Below are 21,339 nucleotides of genomic sequence, written 5' to 3'. Positions count from 1 at the left end.
CGCAGTCACAAGCGCCAATATGTTGTGCGATCGCATGAGCGTTCGCACCCGCTCCCGTCATTTGTGCATCACGGGCAATTAGTTACCCGTGGCGCACAAAGTCGTTAACCCCCGTCACACGTACTTACCTCCCTTACGACGTCGCTGTGGGCGGCGAACATCCTCTTCTTGAAGGGGGAGGGACGTTTGGCTTCATAGCGACGTCACACAGCGGCCGCCCAATAGAAGCGGAGGGGCGGAGATGAGCGGGACGTAACATCCCGCCCACCTCCTTCCTTCCGCATTGCCGGCAGACGCAGGTAAGCTGCAGTTTGTCGTTCCCGGGGTGTCACACATAGCGACGTGTGCAACCAGAAAAAAGAGGAAGGGCACCACCTAGTGGGATCTCCTGGTATACTAAACACGTACTGAAAAAGGGAAAGAGGAAAGGTATACCAACATGGGATCACCACAAGATTATATAAAGAATAAATATTTTATTGATGCACGCAGAAACAAGAAGCCACATGTCTCCACACTTGGAGTATGGGCACACAATAACACAATAAAAACACTTAAAAAGCCAAAGGCATGGACACCATACACGCCAGGAAAGATGACATATAAACAATACAATGTCAATACAATAAAGGTACTCTAGTACAGTCAGTGTGTTGCCCTTCACTGACATACCTGTAACATGCTAGATATATTGTGCAGGCTTTAAACCCTTATGTGTATCTGAAGTTTGTTTGCATACACTATATTTTCTATATACTGGTTTATACTGCACATGCTGCGTTAACAGGTTTATTACAAGGGTAATAGGTATGGTGTATATCCCTTTATACTGGAGACATTGACTGTGTGTGGTGTTTGTTGTTGGTGCACTTGTACTATACCGAATGTTCTGCGGATCTAGTCTAAACTTCCATACGTACCTGCCGTGTGCTACCTTTACCCTGATCAGCTATGTATATGGTATACCATTAGGTCTCTACTATATGACTCATTGACCTCCGTGGTCACCACATATAGGGGTAACTTATTGCAACACGTGTGATCCTTTATATTCAGGTGTTGACATATCTGTATCTGCACAGCGATTTTTCAACTCTGCATCGCATTCATTTTGTATATCATATCATACAGTCTCTGGTTTACCACCATTATAAATAGACCGATCTTGGGACCGGGCTTTGTGCAATATTCCATAGAGTACCTTTATTGTATTGACACTGTATTGTTTATATGTCATCTTTCCTGGCGTGTATGGTGTCCATGCCTTTGGCTTTTTAAGTGTTTTTATTGTGTTATTGTGTGCCCATACTCCAAGTGTGGAGACATGTGGCTTCTTGTTTCTGCGTGCATCAATAAAATATTTATTCTTTATATAATCTTGTGGTGATCCCATGTTGGTATACCTTTCCTCTTTCCCTTTTTCACATAGCGACGTGTGCCTGTCAACGAGCAACGATAAGGTGAGTATTTTTGCTCATTCACAGTCGTTCGGAGATGTCACACGCTACGACATCTCTAACGATGCCGGATGTGTGTCACGAATTCCGTGACCCCGCGACATATCGTTAGATATATCATAGCGTGTGACAGGGCCTTTACACAAATCTGCAAGGAAATCCTTATGCCAGCAAAGTCATTGAGAGTCCTTAAGTGTTGTGCACACGCCATGGATTGCAGATTTGGTTGCAGAAAAAAATCTGCTGCATGTCAATCCTTTCTGCATTTTTGGCTGCGTTTTCACCATTGAAAGCAATAAAAAAAAACATTTTTAAATAACGCATCACATTGCGGCAAAAATGCAAATATTTGCTGCAGCAATTTTCCTGCAATGAAATGCTGATTTGGTGCAGAAATATCTGCAACGTGTGCACATTGCCTTAGGCTCTAAACCACCAAGCTAGGAGTGGACACAGATAGAAGAGACCCCTGCGTAGGAGCAGTATATGGGCCCTTTGTACTGGAATAGTTCATCAAAAACGCAAGCATTTGTGGCTGTTACAAAAGCTGCTTGCAGCTTTGGAGGTGGTAGTGGCCCCCTTATGGGCCCCTTTACCTCTTGGGACCTATTTGGTAGAACAGGGTACACTAATGTTATGTCTACCGCTGCAACAGTCCACGATAGTGTACGGTTCCACTTGCATATGACTCGTGCGAGTCTCGCATCAGTATCACCTGGCATGGCCTGACACTTTCTGGACAGGAGCGCATCAGCTGCATAGAACTACATGCAGCCACCCGCTCCTGTTGGAAAGTGTGTGGCCGCGCTGGATGATACCGATGCGAGACTTGCATGAGTCATACGAAAGTGGAACCATAGCCTAAAACCGATTATAGCTATAGCTACATCCACGGCACAAGCTGAAAATAATTATAATCAAGTTGATGAGTAAAAGGCAAACGAGTCTAGGACCATTAGAACTTAGTATATTCTACTCATGTGGTCCCACAAAATGAGACTGAATTGGGGTCTCAGCCCAGCCTGTGACGGTCTGTATCGCCCCCTATTGGCAAAGAACAAACGTGCGGTGAGAAGGAGACACAGCTTTGTTGTAAATGTGGGAACAACAGGGTGGCTGAGGACAATAAAGGGGGGGCACAGACTGCAAAGGGAGAGGTCTATAATATAGAACTGTACACCATAACAACATGGCATAAATTATCCCGGATCTGACAAGCTATTTCATGCAAAATCCTTGGGAAAGAAGAAGGAAAACAGCTAATATTTATTCAAGTCTCTGTATCGTTACTTTTTATTTGCCGCTTGCTCCATGTTTGTCAGCTTTCCCGTGGCTCATTAATTTCATTCCCTTCTGACTTAATGGTGTGCAAGATATCCTTGAGACAGTCCTTGTGCATTTGAGATGAAGGTGGTGTGATAGGAAAAGCAGGCAGGAACAGTCCGCTTATTTGGGCAATAAAAGGAGGGCTGGCAGTCAAACAGAGAACAGACAGGATGTAGCAAATTACAAGCCCTCTACCTCTAGCTTCTCTCTTCTAAAGAAACACTTGCCGCAGTATAGGGATGCCCCCTGGGAAAAGGGACCCCTGTTACAATGGCAATGGCTAGTTTGCTTCCTGACTTAAGACATTGGCGTTTTACAATATGCCCTCCCACCATCACCACTTTACTAATAAACACTGCATTCTTGTGAAGAAAAGGATATGTCTGTGTAATGGGCATCTGTGATTTTCTGAATCTTTCTAAACTAGACGAAACAGATAAAAAAAACCTGCACAAGAAACCAGAGCACTAATTGTGCCGTAATTAAGAACAAGAGCTTCTTACAGTAGCGTTTCTGGGTGTGCCGTGCTGTACTGACTAACACTAATTTATTGTATCTGGCTGCGCCATAAATATGTTCACACTGTTCCAGGCTTAAATGGACAGGAATAAACATCATGTGAGACACAAGTGTTATTGAGACAGTCAAGAAGCTGGGGAAGAAAGCCCCTCATACACTCAGCGGTGACAGCCCCGGGCGCACCTCTGCTGGATCACCGGTATGGGATACCATGTGTAATTACACTTTTATTTACAGACCTTCTTTGGCAATACATAATATCAAAAGTCTATACACCTCTAGGCATAAAAAAGAGACAAAGGCAATTAAGAAAGCGGCTATTATATTGTCAAGGAAAGGATTAACGTGTGTATATAGAAAGCAGCAGCATGTAATGTGAACATGCCTCGAGCAAGACTGCAATACGGAAAGAAAAGGAAAGCTAAGGGGAAGAGTTTACAAAAGACTTGGCTCACAAGTAATTGTACAATATAAAAGGTACATATTCGTAAACATTTACTGTAGGCTATGAAAGAATAGTAAAAAAATCATACCCCGCTTGTAACTCTCATCCCACAGTCCCTGCAGTATGCATGATATTGGTTAAAAGACATAAAATATCTTCCCTCCTTCCAATTTCAGATCTTGGAGAAGAGGTTCCACCAAAAAATGAAGCTTCTCCAGTGGTCTTACTTATCCAGGGTTACATATTTATCTCATCCCTTTATAGAAGCTATTACATGTTGTACCCTACAAGCCGAGATGGAATAGAGTCTTTGGGAAATGTGCCATAAAGAATGTGCACTACAAGTAACAGCTGGATTTCCCACTAATACCTGTAACAGCTGCTATGGGGCCCATACGCCCTGAGGCCCTTTGGATTCATATTGGCTATAGCTGACAACCTGGCCTCCCTAGATGTTGCCATACACATAAGGTAGCTGTCGTCTGAACAGCTACCTCTCTCGACTCCCCCATGTACATTACCGCTCTTGTGTTTTCTACAGAGAGTGGGGAGAAAACCATCACTGGACACCTCTCTCTGCAGATTATCGTCCCCGAATACAAAAGAATCGGTGGCTGATAGTCCAAGTGCCGGATCCTTCTCTCCCCTTACATTGATCAGTCAAGGAAAGAGTTGGGCGGCTCTGATACATCAGATAGTTAGCCAGTTCTGCCAAAATTGTTGGGTTCTGTCAACTTTAATCTATACGAATCGGGCTTTTCAGAAATAACTAGAGAAAATCTATCAGTAACATTGGAACTTTCCATCTATTTCTACCATTATAGAAGTTCTTCCACATTTCAGAAAGTGATGGCAAATCGGTGGAGATCTGACCTCTGGGTCATTCAGATCCTGAATGTTTCGCATATGCAGATATGGTTTTTTTTCCTACACAGTTGTTCTTGGCCTTCAGGCTGTGGTAGCACCTGCATCGTAGACCAACTCAAGTGGCCTACAGCTCTTCTCAGGATTGGTAGAGGTACCAATGGTCAGACACCCACAGTTATAAAATGATGGCATATCCAAGGTTTATGCCATCATTTTAGAGGATTTGAAATAACCTGTAATTAATAATCAGAAGGGATGTCATTAGTATCACTTTTGATATCCGTGAAAAAGGGGAAGAATCTGAATGATGAAGGAGCAAAGCATCATTGAGTAATAGAACACAGAGCAAAGAGTGGAAATAACTATATAATAATAATTGTTCCATGTCTTAAAATTCCTCGATGCAGTTAGTGGCCATAGTAGAGAGGGGCCCACGGTTGTCTGTTATGCCCTTGACCATGTCGACAGCTGTTGGACCTTTCTGCATGTAGATAGGACTCCAGTTCAAGGACATCAGCCACGTTCAATGGCACTGTTATTGATCTGTAAAGATCTAAGGCAGTGATTGTTTGGATGCCCCCTGTAGTAATGATGCACTGATAGAGATACAGTTAGGTCCAGAAATATTTGGACAGTGACACAAGTTTTGTTATTTTAGCTGTTTACAAAAACATGCTCAGAAATACAATTATATATATAATATGGGCTGAAAGTGCACACTCCCAGCTGCAATATGAGAGTTTTCACATCCAAATCGGAGAAAGGGTTTAGGAATCATAGCTCTGTAATGCATAGCCTCCTCTTTTTCAAGGGACCAAAAGTAATTGGACAAGGGACTCTAAGGGCTGCAATTAACTCTGAAGGCGTCTCCCTCGTTAACCTGTAATCAATGAAGTAGTTAAAAGGTCTGGGGTTGATTACAGGTGTGTGGTTTTGCATTTGGAAGCTGTTGCTGTGACCAGACAACATGCGGTCTAAGGAACTCTCAATTGAGGTGAAGCAGAACATCCTGAGGCTGAAACAAAAGAAAAAATCCATCAGAGAGATAGCAGACATGCTTGGAGTAGCAAAATCAACAGTCGGGTACATTCTGAGAAAAAAGGAATTGACTGGTGAGCTTGGGAACTCAAAAAGGCCTGGGCGTCCACAGATGACAACAGTGGTGCATGATCGCCGCATACTTTCTTTGGTGAAGAAGAACCCGTTCACAACATCAACTGAAGTCCAGAACACTCTCAGTGAAGTAGGTGTATCTGTCTCTAAGTCAACAGTAAAGAGAAGACTCCATGAAAGTAAATACAAAGGGTTCACATCTAGATGCAAACCATTCATCAATTCCAAAAATAGACAGGCCAGAGTTAAATTTGCTGAAAAACACCTCATGAAGCCAGCTCAGTTCTGGAAAAGTATTCTATGGACAGATGAGACAAAGATCAACCTGTACCAGAATGATGGGAAGAAAAACGTTTGGAGAAGAACGGGAACGGCACATGATCCAAGGCACACCACATCCTCTGTAAAACATGGTGGAGGCAACGTGATGGCATGGGCATGCATGGCTTTCAATGGCACTGGGTCACTTGTGTTTATTGATGACATAACAGCAGACAAGAGTAGCCGGATGAATTCTGAAGTGTACCGGGATATACTTTCAGCCCAGATTCAGCCAAATGCCGCAAAGTTGATCGGACGGCGCTTCATAGTACAGATGGACAATGACCCCAAGCATACAGCCAAAGCTACCCAGGAGTTCATGAGTGCAAAAAAGTGGAACATTCTGCAATGGCCAAGTCAATCACCAGATCTTAACCCAATTGAGCATGCATTTCACTTGCTCACATCCAGACTTTAGACGGAAAGACCCACAAACAAGCAAGACCTGAAGGCTGCGGCTGTAAAGGCCTGGCAAAGCATTAAGAAGGAGGAAACCCAGCGTTTGGTGATGTGCATGGGTTCCAGACTTAAGGCAGTGATTGCCTCCAAAGGATTCGCAACAAAATATTGAAAATAAAAATATTTTGTTTGGGTTTGGTTTATTTGTCCAATTACTTTTGACCTCCTAAAATGTGGAGTGTTTGTAAAGAAATGTGTACAATTCCTACAATTTCTATCATATATTTTTGTTCAAACCTTCAAATTAAACGTTACAATCTGCACTTGAATTTTGTTGTAGAGGTTTCATTTCAAATCCAATGTGGTGGCATGCAGAGCCCAACTCGCGAAAATTGTGTCACTGTCCAAATATTTCTGGACCTAACTGTACCTTTTAAAAGGATATGAATTGTAAGTCAGTTTAGTAAATCTACAGCACAGATGACAAATATATTCTCGCTTATTAATTTTTAATACTGATAATTATTCCTGTTTGATGAAAGCAAAATTTTGATTTCATTCCAAATCATGTAAAAAAAAATCTCTACTTGATGTCAGTGAATAGAACAATATTAATGTTCAGACGCTCAAAACCTTTCATGGTCATGGCTCATAGAATGACAGTTCACTGTAAAGGTCTGTTCATATTGTGCCCTAACTCTCCATCTGGCACAGAGAAAACAATATTCACCTTACCTTATATCTCTTTTTACATCCAGGAACAGGACAGGCAAATGGCTTCTCATCCCCTCCATTCATACACATGGAGCTCAGAATTGCTTCAGAGCTAATGGCACTCTCTGTGGTCCAAGACTCATCACTGTCCGAGTCTTCATAGTCTACTTCTTCCTCATCATATTCGCTACCTGTGGAATAAAAGAATATAAGAGTGAATCCTATGATTTATAACGGGATAAGGCTGTAGAACCTCAGACAACATTATCCGTAAATCATTGGTAGGAACCTTTCCTTCATGCTGGATTAAAACTGGGAGCAAAGTGATACACTTGATGTAGCTGGAATGGACGTTAAACCATTAAAGGCAATCTGTCAGCAAGGTTTTGCTATGTAATCTGAGAGAAGCGTAAAGAAGGGGATGAGACCCTGATTCCAGGGAAGTGTCACTCAGCAGTTACCATAGTTTCAATACAATAAGTGTTTTATCAGCATGAGATTATCAATGCAGAAGTAGGTGTCAGTGCCAGCCAGTCAAGCAAATCTGTGTAATCCCGCCTTTACCACTGATTGGATTGGAGGTTTTCTGGCAATGCACAGTATACACAGGAAACTGCCAATCAGTGATGTGGGTTGGGTTATACACAGTATTCTGTTCACTATTACATCTAAGGAAGAGAAAACAGGGATTTTATCAAAACTGCATCAAGCAGCAAAATAAGTCACAGATCATGTTGTTTTGCCTATATCAACCCGCTAATAGATTCCTGGTGACAGACTTCCTTTAAAATATTTATTTGACTCCAATGATCTGCTTGTGGATGGACAAGATACTATATTCTTATTTTTTTTTTTGTAGCACATTTTAAATGATATTTTGCTTGAATCAATTAAAATACTAAAAAATATAGAATAAACCAATATATATTTAAGTAAAATGTTGTGTTTTTCATTAAATAAACCTGGTTCTTCTTTTATGTGTTAGATCCAATTTCCACAGAGCAAAGATTGGAAATAATATTGGTACATTTACCTTACCAATACCATTAGGTCTGCTAAATATTACTAGATTTTTTTTTGTTATCACTGTGCTTAGTCATTCCTCTACAAACATATACACACCCACCCCATCCAATCAGCAATGCACTGGATGCAAAAATAACCCAAAAAGTATATAGATTCAAAAAAATGCATGTCTAAAAACAAAAAAGACACCAAATAAATACACAGTTATAAAAAAAACAAAAGTGAAATGGTGGGTAAACCAAATGTGCTCTTGAATGATCGAATAAGAAAAAATAGTAAGTGAATGAATTAAAGCATAAATATAAAGCAGTATGACAGGCAGGTGCATTAATAGAATGTAATGAGGCTCGCAATACAGTGCAAGTACACCGCTATCAAACTACAGAAAGAAAACAAACAAAAAAAAGAGGTGGACAGGGAGACAGGTGGAGAGGGAGAGAAAGAGATGAAGAGTGAGGGGGAAAGGGAGGCAGAGAGGGAGAGAGACCTGATTTCTAGCTCACCCCAATACTGGATTCACAGCTACACTGCTCAGTAATACTATATTGCGCCCACAATGTGCCTCTGAGGCATTGCTACATGGCTACATAAAAGAGAGCAGTATCTCCTCTTCTGTCTGTGCAGTGTATGGGAGACATTATAGCAATTAGTCTCCACCCACTAGATTAGAGACAATTGAAAATTAGAGACAGAGCCTGTGATACTTGAGAAATGCTATATACAAGTCATGACAAAACAATCACTGATCTCGGGGAGACCAGCCAGAGAAAACACTGCCGGCAGCCAGCAAAGGCGCTCAACACAGTGAAATCCTAGGTGCATTGCCCCATGGGAAGCATGCAAATCAAAAAAGCATCCGTGGAGCCTCTGTTAGGAGTCTCGACACAGAAAATAGCCAGATATCCCTCCGGGAAGGACCTAGCCAAGGAGTGGCTCTTTTTAGGAGACCACCATAACCACCATACTCCACACTGATGAGGGACAATACCCCGAAACAGCTGTCTGTGGATGGATACCTGGCCTTGATATTTCCCTTGTCATATCTTTAAACTTGTCAAAGAAGTTGGATATTGACTAAAAGGGACACTTAATATGGTGGTTATGATGGTCTCCTAAAAAGAGCCACTCCTTGGCTAGGTCCTTCCCGGAGGGATATCTGGCTATTTTCTGTATCGAGACTCCTAACAGAGGCTCCTTGGACCCTTTTTTGATTTATATACAAGTCATATAATCTTTGGAAACGATGTATAACAGCTTTTTATATTTCACCGCTGAAATGGTTCTTTACATTTACGGCTAAGTCCCCTGCCTCTAGTCTTACTCATTTACCGACGTCTTCATCCGTTTTCAGCGTTGCTTCAATTGGTTTCAGGCGATTTGTGACCTACCAGCAGCTCCAGTGTTTCATGGAGCAAGGCGGAGGTGACAACTCAATACTGGTCTATGAGAGCATCGTATTGGCTATCATAGACTTGTATTGACAGCTCGTTATGTAACTTCTGACTTCCAGCCAGTCAGACGTTACAGGCACAAGATGGCGCTGCAGGAAAAAAAGGTGAAAATGCAGGAGACCTGGATTTAAAGCGCCACACCAGTGCTGAAAAATGAAACAAAATTCTGGAATGGTTCTTTAAAGGTGGGTTCCTTGGGCTAATTAGCTATTTTGTTTATATTATCAAATTATTTTTTTTTTTTTTAAATCTAACTCTATTTCTTTTGTAAGTGAATTACAGTGGAACCTTGGTTTAAGAGTACCTTGGTTTGAGAGCGTTTTGCAAGACAGGCAAAGCTTTTTAAAAATGTGTAACTTGGTTTAAGAGCAATGCTTTGCAATAAGAGCAAATATTCATCGTGCACACTTCCGGTTCTGTCCTTTCACCGCGCTCTGACCCACTCTCGAGGTAATTTTCTGTCCATATGTACTGTATACAGTATACCATTGACTATATAGCATTTCTATCAATTTGCACTTGTGGATACAGTATTATACTTTCTTATTGATAACCAGTACAGCACATTGCTTATACTGTACATCCCACACACCAACAATTCTATTGTAAGCTAAAGTGCAGTTTAATTTGTTTTATGCTTTTTACTGTACAGTATTTAGTATTAGTGTACTGTAATAATTTTATATGAATACACTACATTATATTGTATTACTGTAATAAGTTTGTATAAACTGTTAATATTTTTGGGTTGTAGAACGCATTGTCTGCGTTTCAATTATTTCCTATGGGAAAATTTGCTTTGATATAAGAGTAACTTGGTTTAAGAGCACACTCCCGGAACCAATTATGCTCGTAATCCAAGGTTCCACTGTACTTGAAATGATTCCATAAAGTGGTGAGAAGACAAGTGTTTTAGCGCAGAACAAACCTAGCTTTAATGCTACCGCCCTCAGCCACTAAATTCATGGTTTGGACCAGATTATATACCTTCCATTAATATAGAACTAAATAAAAAAGCAAAATATTAATTTCAATTATGCCATTTAACAAAACATATTATACCAGGGTTAACAACTTGCGTGCAATGTCAATGTTAACTACTAAATTGCCAAGCTTTGGAGTGTGGACCAATTACCGTATACAATTTAGCAACAGCTGCTAACTATGGAGACATTGCTACCTATTGATATAAGGCAAAAATTTCTGCTCCTTGGGGAATAAAAGCATCTGACTAGCATGAAAAGCTTCTCTCTAAGGTGGGGAGCGGAGCTTACCATCCCAATGCCTAAACTCAGAGCTGCCCAATCCTTAGGAGCATAATTCTACAGATCATAAACCGTGTCAAATAATATGTTGACAAGTCCTAATGCATTTACTAGCCCTCTGGAATTAATGGGAATTATGTCAGAACATTAATAAGAGTTACAGCAATTACGGTCACACAGTTCAGTCCCTCAGGTGTGGGAATGAATGGCATTGTGAGGCTGGCCAGGCTCGGGCTCTGTGCGCAGCATAAGGTGTCCAGGCACCTGGAGCTCATTTCTCTTTTCATTTCAATTTGCGTTTTAACCTTATTAATCAAGTTGTCGGAAGGGGAGCAAAGAAATTGGGATGGAGTAGGGGGCTTGTTTTACTACTGTGCTGTAATCAAAGGAAATCTGAAAACGGAGACTCTACAAGATCAGTCTATAATGGCTCTGTAATGTTCTGCAATGGGAACAGTTAAGCAATCAGTAAAGACACATTATAAAGGTAAAATGAATACGTTATACCCTACTGTATAGTAGCAAAGAAATATAATCTATCGGAAGTTACAGATGTAGCAAACATCAAATGAACATGTTTCACACTAATGAATATTTCTATAAGGCTAGATTCACAAAACAATATAAAAAAATCAGTACAAGTTAATGATTGGTTTCTCACTTGTCGTCTGTGTGCAATTTGTTGTTTTGTTTGTTTTTTTTTTACACTATTAATCATATACGGAAGTATTTACATAATTGCAATGTATCTGTAAAAATTAGATGGCATCCAATTTTTTTCCTCGCACCCATAGATTTGATTGGGTGAGTCTCATTCTGCAATTCTTTTTATACACAGATTCTGTCAGTAAAAAAAAAGGGGCCTCCGTGAATAACCCGTCACAGTGTCTAATTTATACAATCATGTGCACGAACCCTAACGCTTACCCTATTTGTCCCTGTATTGTGGCCAAGCGACACAAATAGTCTTTTGGTGCTGGCGACATCTGGACCTTGCAATTCAGCTACACCAGATTCAAGATGACAGTTTGTGATTTCCCCTGTCTTATACTCGTTAAATAAACCCTAAACCCAACAGTAGAAAAATGCCATAAATGTCAGCATTAGGCTGGGGCTATATGGCGACTTTAGCCACGACACAGGTCCTGCGCTGTGAGCTGCTACATTTCAGCAATCGAATGAGGTCGTATTGCAGCCTGCAATCTATCGCGCTTATGACAAGCAACTCGCATAAAGTTGGAGTTACCGTAGTTTCATTTTTATGTGACTTCCCTGTTGCAGTTCCTTGCGGTCTCATTTTTCATGCAGCAGCAGGAGAAAGTAAAGCTTAATTTTGGACAACTTTTGAAATCACTCAACAAAATGTTATTTGCTATCAAGAACGACCCTGTTAAAAGAGCAGAACTATTCCTGTTCCTAAATTGCAAGCACCATCAGTGGAACATAGACACCAAGCTCTGAAAGCAGAACACAGACACCAAGCTCTGAAAGCAGAACACAGACACCAAGTTCCTACAGCAGAACACAGACACCAAGCTCACACAGCAGAACACAGACACCAAGTGCCGACAGCGGAACACAGACACCAAGTGCCGACAGCGGAACACAGACACCAAGCTCTGAAAGTAGAACACAGACACCAAGCTCTGACAGTAGAACACAGACACCAAGCTCTGATAATGGAACACAGACACCAAGCTTTGACAGTGGAACATAGACACCAAGCTCCCACAGCGGAACACAGACACCAAGCTCACACAGCAGAACACAGACACCAAGTGCCGACAGCGGAACACAGACACCAAGTGCCGACAGCGGAACACAGACACCAAGTGCCGACAGCGGAACACAGACACCAAACTCCGACAGTAGAACACAGAGACCAAGCTCCCACAGCAGAACACAGACACCAAGCTCCCACAGTGGAACACCAAGCGCTGACAGCAGAATACAGACACCAAGCCCTGATGGCGGAACACAGAAACCAAACTCCCACTGTGGAACACAGACACCAAGCGCTGACAGCGGAACACAAACACCAATTGCTGACAACGGCACACAGACACCAAGAGCTGATGGCGGACCACAGACACCAAGTTCCAACAGCGGAACACAAACACACCAAGCTCCGAAAGCAAAACACAGACACTGAGCTCTGACAGCAGAACATAAACGACAAGAGCTGACAGTAGAACACAGAGACCAAGCTCCCACAGCAGAATACAGACACCAAGAGCTGACAGCGGACCACAGACACCAAGCTCCAACAGCGGAACACAAACACAACAAGCTCCGAAAGCAGAAGACAGACACCAAGGTCCCACAGCGAAACAAAGACACCAAGCTCTGACAGCAGAACACAGACACCAAGTGCCGACAGCAAAACACAGACACCAAGCTCTGACAGTAGAATACAGATACCAAGCTCCGACAGAACACAGACACCAAGCTCCGACAGCAGAGCACAGACACCAAGCTCCGACAGCGGAACACAGACCCCAAGCTCCGACATTGGAACACAGACACCAAGCTTTGACAGTAGAACACAGACACCAAGCTCCCACAGCGGAACACAGACACCAAACTTTGACAGTAGAACACAGACACCAAGAGCTGACAGTAGAACACAGACCAAGCTCCAACAGTGGAACACAGACACTACAAGCTCCGAAAGCAGAAGACAGACACCAAGGTCTGAAAGCAGAACACAGACACCAAGCTCTGATAATGGAACACAGACACCAGGCTCTGACATTGGAATACAGAAACCAAGCTTTGACAATAGAACACAGACACCAAGCTCCCACAGCGGAACACAGACACCAAGCTCTGACAGCGGAACACAGACACCAAGCTTTTACAGCGGAATACAGATACCAAGCTCTGACAGCGGAACATAGACACCAAGCTCCAACAGCGGAACACAGACACCAAGCTCCGACAGCGGAACACAGGCACCAAGCTCTGATAATGGAACACAGACACCAAGCTCTGACAGCGGAATACAAACACCAAGCTCCGATAATGGAACACAGACACTAGGCTACGACATTGGAATACAGACACCAAGCTTTGATAGCAGAACACAGACACCAGGCTCTGACAAGTGGAGCACAGACACGAAGATCCGACAGTAGAACACAGACACCAAGCTCCCACAACGGAACACAAACACCAAGCTCCGACAGCGAAACACAGACACCAGGCTCTGACAAGCGGAGCACAGACACCAAGGTCCTACAGCGGAGCACAGACACCAAGCTCCGACAGCAGAACACAAACACCAAGCTCCGACAGCAGAACACAGACACCAGGCTCCGACATTGTAATGCGGACACCAAGCTCCGACAGCAGAACACAGACACCAGGCTCTGACAAGCGGAGCACAGACACCAAGGTCCTACAGCGGAGCACAGACACCAAGCTCCAACAGCGGTACACAGACTCCAAGCTCTGACATTGGAACACAGACACCAAGCTTTGACAGTGGAACACAGATACCAAGCTCTGACAAGCGGAACACAGACACCAAGCTCCGACAAGCTTAGCACAGACACCAAGCTCGAAAGCAAAGCACAGACAGCAAGCTCTGTCAGCGGAACACAGACACCAAGGTCCAGCAGCGGAACACAGATACTAAGCTCCAACAGCGGAACATAGACACCAAGCTCCGACAGCGGAACACAGACACCAAGCTCTGATAATGGAACACAGACACCAAGCTCCGATAATGGAACACAGACACTAGCCTCCGACATTGGAATACAGACACTAAGCTTTGATAGCAGAACACAGACACCAAGCTCTGACAGCGGAACATAGACACCAAGCTCCAACAGCGGAACACAGACACCAAGCTCCGACAGCGGAACACAGACACCAAGCTCTGATAATGGAACACAGACACCAAGCTTTGACAGTGGAACATAGACACCAAGCTCTGACAGCGGAATACAAACACCAAGCTCCGATAATGGAACACAGACACCAGGCTACGACATTGGAATACAGACACCAAGCTTTGATAGCAGAACACAGACACCAGGCTCTGACAAGTGGAGCACAGACACGAAGATCCGACAGTAGAACACAGACACCAAGCTCCCACAACGAAACACAAACACCAAGCTCCGACAGCGAAACACAGACACCAGGCTCTGACAAGCGGAGCACAGACACCAAGGTCCTACAGCGGAGCACAGACACCAAGCTCCGACAGCAGAACACAAACACCAAGCTCCGACAGCAGAACACAGACACCAGGCTCCGACATTGTAATGCGGACACCAAGCTCCGACAGCAGAACACAGACACCAGGCTCTGACAAGCGGAGCACAGACATCAAGGTCCTACAGCGGAGCACAGACACCAAGCTCCAACAGCGGTACACAGACTCCAAGCTCTGACATTGGAACACAGACACCAAGCTTTGACAGTGGAACACAGATACCAAGCTCTGACAAGCGGAACACAGACACCAAGCTCCGACAAGCTTAGCACAGACACCAAGCTCGAAAGCAAAGCACAGACAGCAAGCTCTGTCAGCGGAACACAGACACCAAGGTCCAGCAGCGGAACACAGATACTAAGCTCCAACAGCGGAACATAGACACCAAGCTCCGACAGCGGAACACAGACACCAAGCTCCAACAGCAGAACACAGACACATAGCTCCGACATTGGAACACAGACACCAAGCTCTGACAGCAGAACACAAACACCAAGCTCCGATAATGGAACACAGACACCAGCCTCCGACATTGGAATACAGACACTAAGCTTTGATAGCAGAACACAGACACCAGGCTCTGACAAGCGGAACAGAAATGCCAAGCTCCAACAGCGAAACACAGACCCCAAGCTCCAACATTGGAACACAGACACCAAGCTTTGACAGCAGAGCATAGACACTAAGCTCCGACAAGCTTAGCACAGACACCAAGCTCCAACAGCGGAGCATAGACAGCAAGCTCCGTCAACAGAATACAGACACCAAGGTCTGACAGTGGAACACAGATACTAAGCTCCAACAGCGGAACACAGACACCAAGCTCCAAGAGCGGAACACAGACACTGAGCTCCCACAGCGGAACACAGACAGCAGGTTCTGATAGTGGAACACAGACACTAGGTTCCGAGAGCAGAACACAGACACCAAGCTCCAACACTGGAACTTTCAATTTACTGGAGAGGTGTATGAGAAATTAATATGGCCCATTGTATCAGTCCTCTCAATTTGGTGGTGTCATTGTAGAGGGTAGTAGTGTTGTGTGTGAACAGTTTCAATGCCAAATTCGATTCAACAGTGAATAGTGCTAGTGGAAGACTATGTATACTAAGGTTTAGTCACAGAAACAAAGGACTACTTCACTAGTCGATTTCGGGACCCCCTATCACACCAAAAAGCAATATACTTGATTTACTACAGAGGTAACTTAAGAAGAGCTCCGTGACCAATGGCAAAATAGTATAAATAAAAACGTGTTTGGACATCTGTAGTTGATGCAGACATCCAGGTGAAGATTATGAGAAGCCTGAGGAAATTGATGAGAAAATTATCTTAGCTTCACCTGAAACCACCGATATATTGTGGATAAACAGAAGCATGTAGCATATTGTGACTAGCTACTGATCATTTGGACCTCTAGCATCTCATGGACCAGATAAGTACCTCAATCCACTCTTCCATCATCCTGTACAAACTGCACAAGAAAAACGGGGTTCTGTTTTTGTAACTAGGTATTGTACTGCTGCCTGTTAGAATTTGATCTCATTCAGACGTCAGTGAAATATTCTTGTAGGCAAAGATTGGACCGTTCATGATCACTGTTGGGTCAGTGTCAGTTTTTACTCTCAGTATTTTATCAGCCTTGTTTGGCGTAAGAGATTTCTCAAGCTTTACTGATCAAATAAACATGTAAATTAGTCACCAGATGCAACTTAAGGCCCCTTTCACTCATCAGTTTTTTGCCATCAGTCACAATCCGTTTTCTCAATGGATCGACGGATCCGTCACAGGTTGTGGCAAAACTGATGCGACGGATCTGTTTTTCGATGGATCCGTCTAGCTGGGGCTAAATAATAGTTGTTGCATGCTCATTTAAAAAAAAGGAATTTGTCGCCGGATTCTATCATTTGACGGATGACAACGGATCCTGCGCCCATAGGCTTCTATTCTACCAAACGATGGACGGCGACGGATCTATCGCTGTCCGTTTTTTCGACGTACACAAAAGCGTTACTGTGGACAGCGTCTCCGTCCGACAGACATTTTTCGACGGATCCGTCGAACGACGGATGAAACGTGAGGCCATTCGTCGCAATCCATCGCTAATACAAGTCAATGAGAAAAAAATTGATCCAGCGCCATCAGTCGCTGGATCCGTTTTATTCAAAATTTGACGGATTGTGACTGATGGCAAAAAACTGATGTGTGAAAGGGGTCAAAGACGACATCTCAGACCTGTCTTCTTGTTTTCACACGTCCATAGAATTAAATTGGTGAGATTGATCCGTGATTCAGATGACAATCAGAGATCTCTCCGTGTTTTGGTGTGCACTGTGTTTTGGTACAAAAAAAATGTACATGTGAAGATCCCCATAGACTATAATGTGTATTAGTTCGAAAACATAGAACTTGTATATGAAAATTACTTTGAATTGAACCCTTAGGACTCGTTCAGGTGTCCGATTTTGCCATGTACGAGAAAAGCTGACTTTTTGGGGGGGATAAGACTTTGATCAGTGTTTGATTAGAGTATAATCCAGGAGTCATCAGGTTTTGCTTTTTTTTGTATGTGGAGAAATAAAACAAGTTTCTCCTCTTCTCCATTCTGACAGTCTGAAAATCAGACAGAATTTGTAAATTTTTCATGGATAAGAGATTTTGATCCAACCTTTGGATAATAATTGGATTGGTCTCTGTAATTTTACGCAGATCATATAATCATCAAAAAATCAAGGTTATGTGAATTTCCCCATAGACTATCACATGTAAGAGTACTACCATATTTGTGAAAACCATGGATATCTCTCGTAGGAGAACATAGTACGTCTGAATGAGAGCTTAATCATAGGCTTCTAACAACAGAACGGTCAGTTCAAAGGAGTTTGACCATTAGGTATGATGGTGGGATAAGGTTCCCTCATGGAAAAGCCACAGCAGGAGCACAATGCAGAGTTCTAATATTTCACTTTCTGCCATCTTGTGTGATGCTGTAACTTACAGGTCACAAACATACATTTTCATGTAATAGCATCATGATACTGCAATCTGTGGCGGTATCTAAGGGGTACTTTGCACACTACGACATCGCAGGTGCGATGTCGGTGGGGTCAAATTGAAAGTGACGCACATCCGGCATCGCAGGCGACATCGTAGTGTGTAAAGCCTAGATGATACGATTAACGAGCGCAAAAGCGTCGTAATCGTATCATCGGTGTAGCGTCAGCGTAATCCATAATTACGCTGACGCGACGGTCCGATGTTGTTCCTCATTCCTGCGGCAGCACACATCGCTGTGTGTGAAGCCGCAGGAGCGAGGAACATCTCCTACCGGCGTCACCAAGGCTCCCGTAGGATATGCGGAAGGGAGAAGGTGGGCGGGATATTTACATCCCGCTCATCTCCGCCCCTCCGCTCCTATTGGCTGCCTGCCGTGTGACGTCGCAGTGACTCTGTACGACCCGCCCCCTTAATAAGGAGGCGGGTCGCCGGCCAGGGCGACGTCCCAGGACAGGTGAGTGCATGTGAAGCTGCCATAGCGATAATGTTCGCTACGGCAGCTATCACAAGGATATCGCAGCTGCGACGGGGGCGAGGACTATCGCGCTCAGCATCGTAGCATCGGCTTGCGATGTCGCAGCGTGCAAAGTACCTCTAAGTCACTCTGTAGCCTTAGCTACGTATGAATAGATACACATATATAATGCTATATAAGTACATAAGAATATCAGTACTTCTATAAATACTTATATTGATTATATACAAGCACACAAACAACATAGCAGGTAATAAATATGTAGATTATTTTTATTATTTTCACATTTTTTTCTACCTGAAAAAAACCTGCTGCTTTTTACTTAATAAAGTAATACAAGGGATGATGGGATGATGTACTAAGTAATAAAAGTACACAAAGCAAATGGGAGACTTTTATGAGCATCCTGAATAGGGCTTGTGCAGAAAATATACCCTATGGGAACAAACATGCTAGAAATAGGAGGAAACCCCTATGGCTAAATAGAGCTGTAAGGGAAGCAATAAAAGAAAAACAGAAAGCCTTAAAAGAATTAAAGAGGGTAGGTAGTGATGAGGCATTATATAATTATAGAAAATTAAATAAAATATGTAAAAAGCAAATTAAGTTAGCTAAGTTTGAGACAGAGAGACTCATTGCGAGAGAAAGTAAAAATAATCCTAAAATATTCTTTAACTACATAAACAGTAAAAAACTGAAAAGCGATAGTGTTGGCCCCCTTAAAAATAGTCTTGGTGAAATGGTGGAAGGGGATGAGGGTAAAGCCAACCTGCTGAATGACTTTTTTTCTACGGTTTTTATACAAGAAAATGCCATGGCAGATGACATGACCAGTGATGCCATAAATTCACCCTTGAATATTTCCTGCTTAACCCAGCAGGAAGTACGCCGCCGCCTCGAAATCACTAAGGTTGACAAATCCCCGGGCCCGGATGGCATACACCCCAGAGTACTACAGGAATTGAGTTCTGTGATAGATAGACCATTATTTTTAATCTTCTCAGATTCCTTAATAACAGGGTCGGTACCGCAGGACTGGCGCATAGCAAATGTGGTGCCAATATTCAAAAAGGGGACAAAAACTGAGCCGGGAAATTATAGGCCGGTAAGTTTAACCTCTACGGTTGGTAAAATCCTTGAGGGTTTCTTGAGAGATGCTATACTGGAGTATCTCAAGAAAAATAACCTTATGACAGAGTATCAACATGGGTTTATGAGGGATCGATCCTGTCAAACTAATTTGATCAGCTTCTATGAAGAGGTAAGTTCAAGCCTGGACCAGGGAAATGCAGTGGATGTTGTGTATATGGACTTTTCAAAAGCTTTTGATACGGTGCCACACAAAAGGTTGGTACATAAAATGAGAATAATGGGGATAGGGGAAAATATGTGTAACTGGGTTAAAAACTGGCTCAGTGATAGGAAACAAAGGGTGGTTATTAATGGTACGTACTCGGACTGGGTCTCAGTTCATAGTGGGGTACCACAGGGGTCAGTATTGGGCCCGCTTCTTTTCAACATATTTATAAATGACCTTGTTGGGGGCATGCGGAGTAGAATTTCAATATTTGCAGATGATACTAAACTCTGCAGGGTAATCAATACAGAGGAGGATAATTTTATATTACAGGGAGATTTATGTAAATTGGAGGATTGGGCTGAGAAGTGGCAATTGAAGTTTAATGTAGATAAATGTAAGGTCATGCACTTGGGTAGAGGAAATAACATTTATGATTATGTACTTAATTGTAGAACACTGGGTAAAACAGACACAGAAAAAGACTTGGGTGTATGGGTGGATGGTAAACTTCACTTTAGTGGACAGTGTCAGGCAGCTGCTGCCAGGGCTAATAAAATAATGGGATGTATTAAAAGAGGTATAAGTGTTCATGAAAAAAATATAGTTCTACCTCTGTACAAGTCACTAGTGCGACCGCACGTAGAATACTGTGTACAATTCTGGTCACCGATATATAAGAAGGACATAGCTGAACTGGAGAGGGTGCAAAGAAGAGCGACCAAGATTATTAGAGGAATGGGGGGGCTGCAATACGAAGACAGGTTATTAAACTTGGGGTTATTTAGTCTGGAAAAACGAAGGCTTAGGGGAGATCTAATCACAATGTATAAATATATGAGGGGACAGTACAGAGACCTTTCCAAAGATCTATTTACACCTAGGCCTGCGACTGGAACACGGGGGCATCCGCTACGTCTTGAGGAAAGAAGGTTTAATCATAATCACAGACGAGGATTCTTTACTGTACGAGCAGTGAGACTATGGAACTCTCTGCCGCATGATGTTGTAATGAGTGATTCACTACTAACATTTAAGCAGAGCCTGGATGCCTTTCTTGAAAAATTTAATATAACCAGTTATGTATATTAGATTTTATGACAGGGTATTGATCCAGGGAACTAGTCTGATTGCCGGATGTGGAGTCAGGAAGGAAATTTTTTCCCCATTGGAACTTGTTTGCCACATTGGGTTTTTTTGCCTTCCTCTGGATCAACATGTTAGGCTACGGGTTGAACTAGATGGACTTAGAGTCTCCCTTCAACCTTAAAACTATGATACTATGATACTATGAAGGTCGAACACTTGCCGAATAGTTTACATTTTAACCATATTACAAAAGAATAGTCCACTCCTTCAGTTGTAACGTACTTTCCAAC

The 21,339-nt window shown here is 42.9% G+C and overlaps 1 protein-coding gene across 1 annotated transcript in view; it reads right to left on the bottom strand.

Annotated features, from left to right (window-relative positions):
* Positions 1-21,339, bottom strand: part of JAZF1 (JAZF zinc finger 1) — a 438,407-nt gene that overhangs the window by 26,655 nt on the left and 390,413 nt on the right. The window contains exon 4 of the mRNA XM_075316682.1: positions 7,183-7,352. Coding sequence (XP_075172797.1) covers positions 7,183-7,352 — 170 coding nt within the window. The remainder of the gene's footprint in view (positions 1-7,182; positions 7,353-21,339) is intronic.

This window comes from Anomaloglossus baeobatrachus, chromosome 6 (assembly GCF_048569485.1).
Source record: "Anomaloglossus baeobatrachus isolate aAnoBae1 chromosome 6, aAnoBae1.hap1, whole genome shotgun sequence".
Taxonomy (NCBI): Eukaryota; Metazoa; Chordata; class Amphibia; order Anura; family Aromobatidae; genus Anomaloglossus; species Anomaloglossus baeobatrachus.
This window is presented reverse-complemented; position numbering and strand designations above follow the sequence as displayed.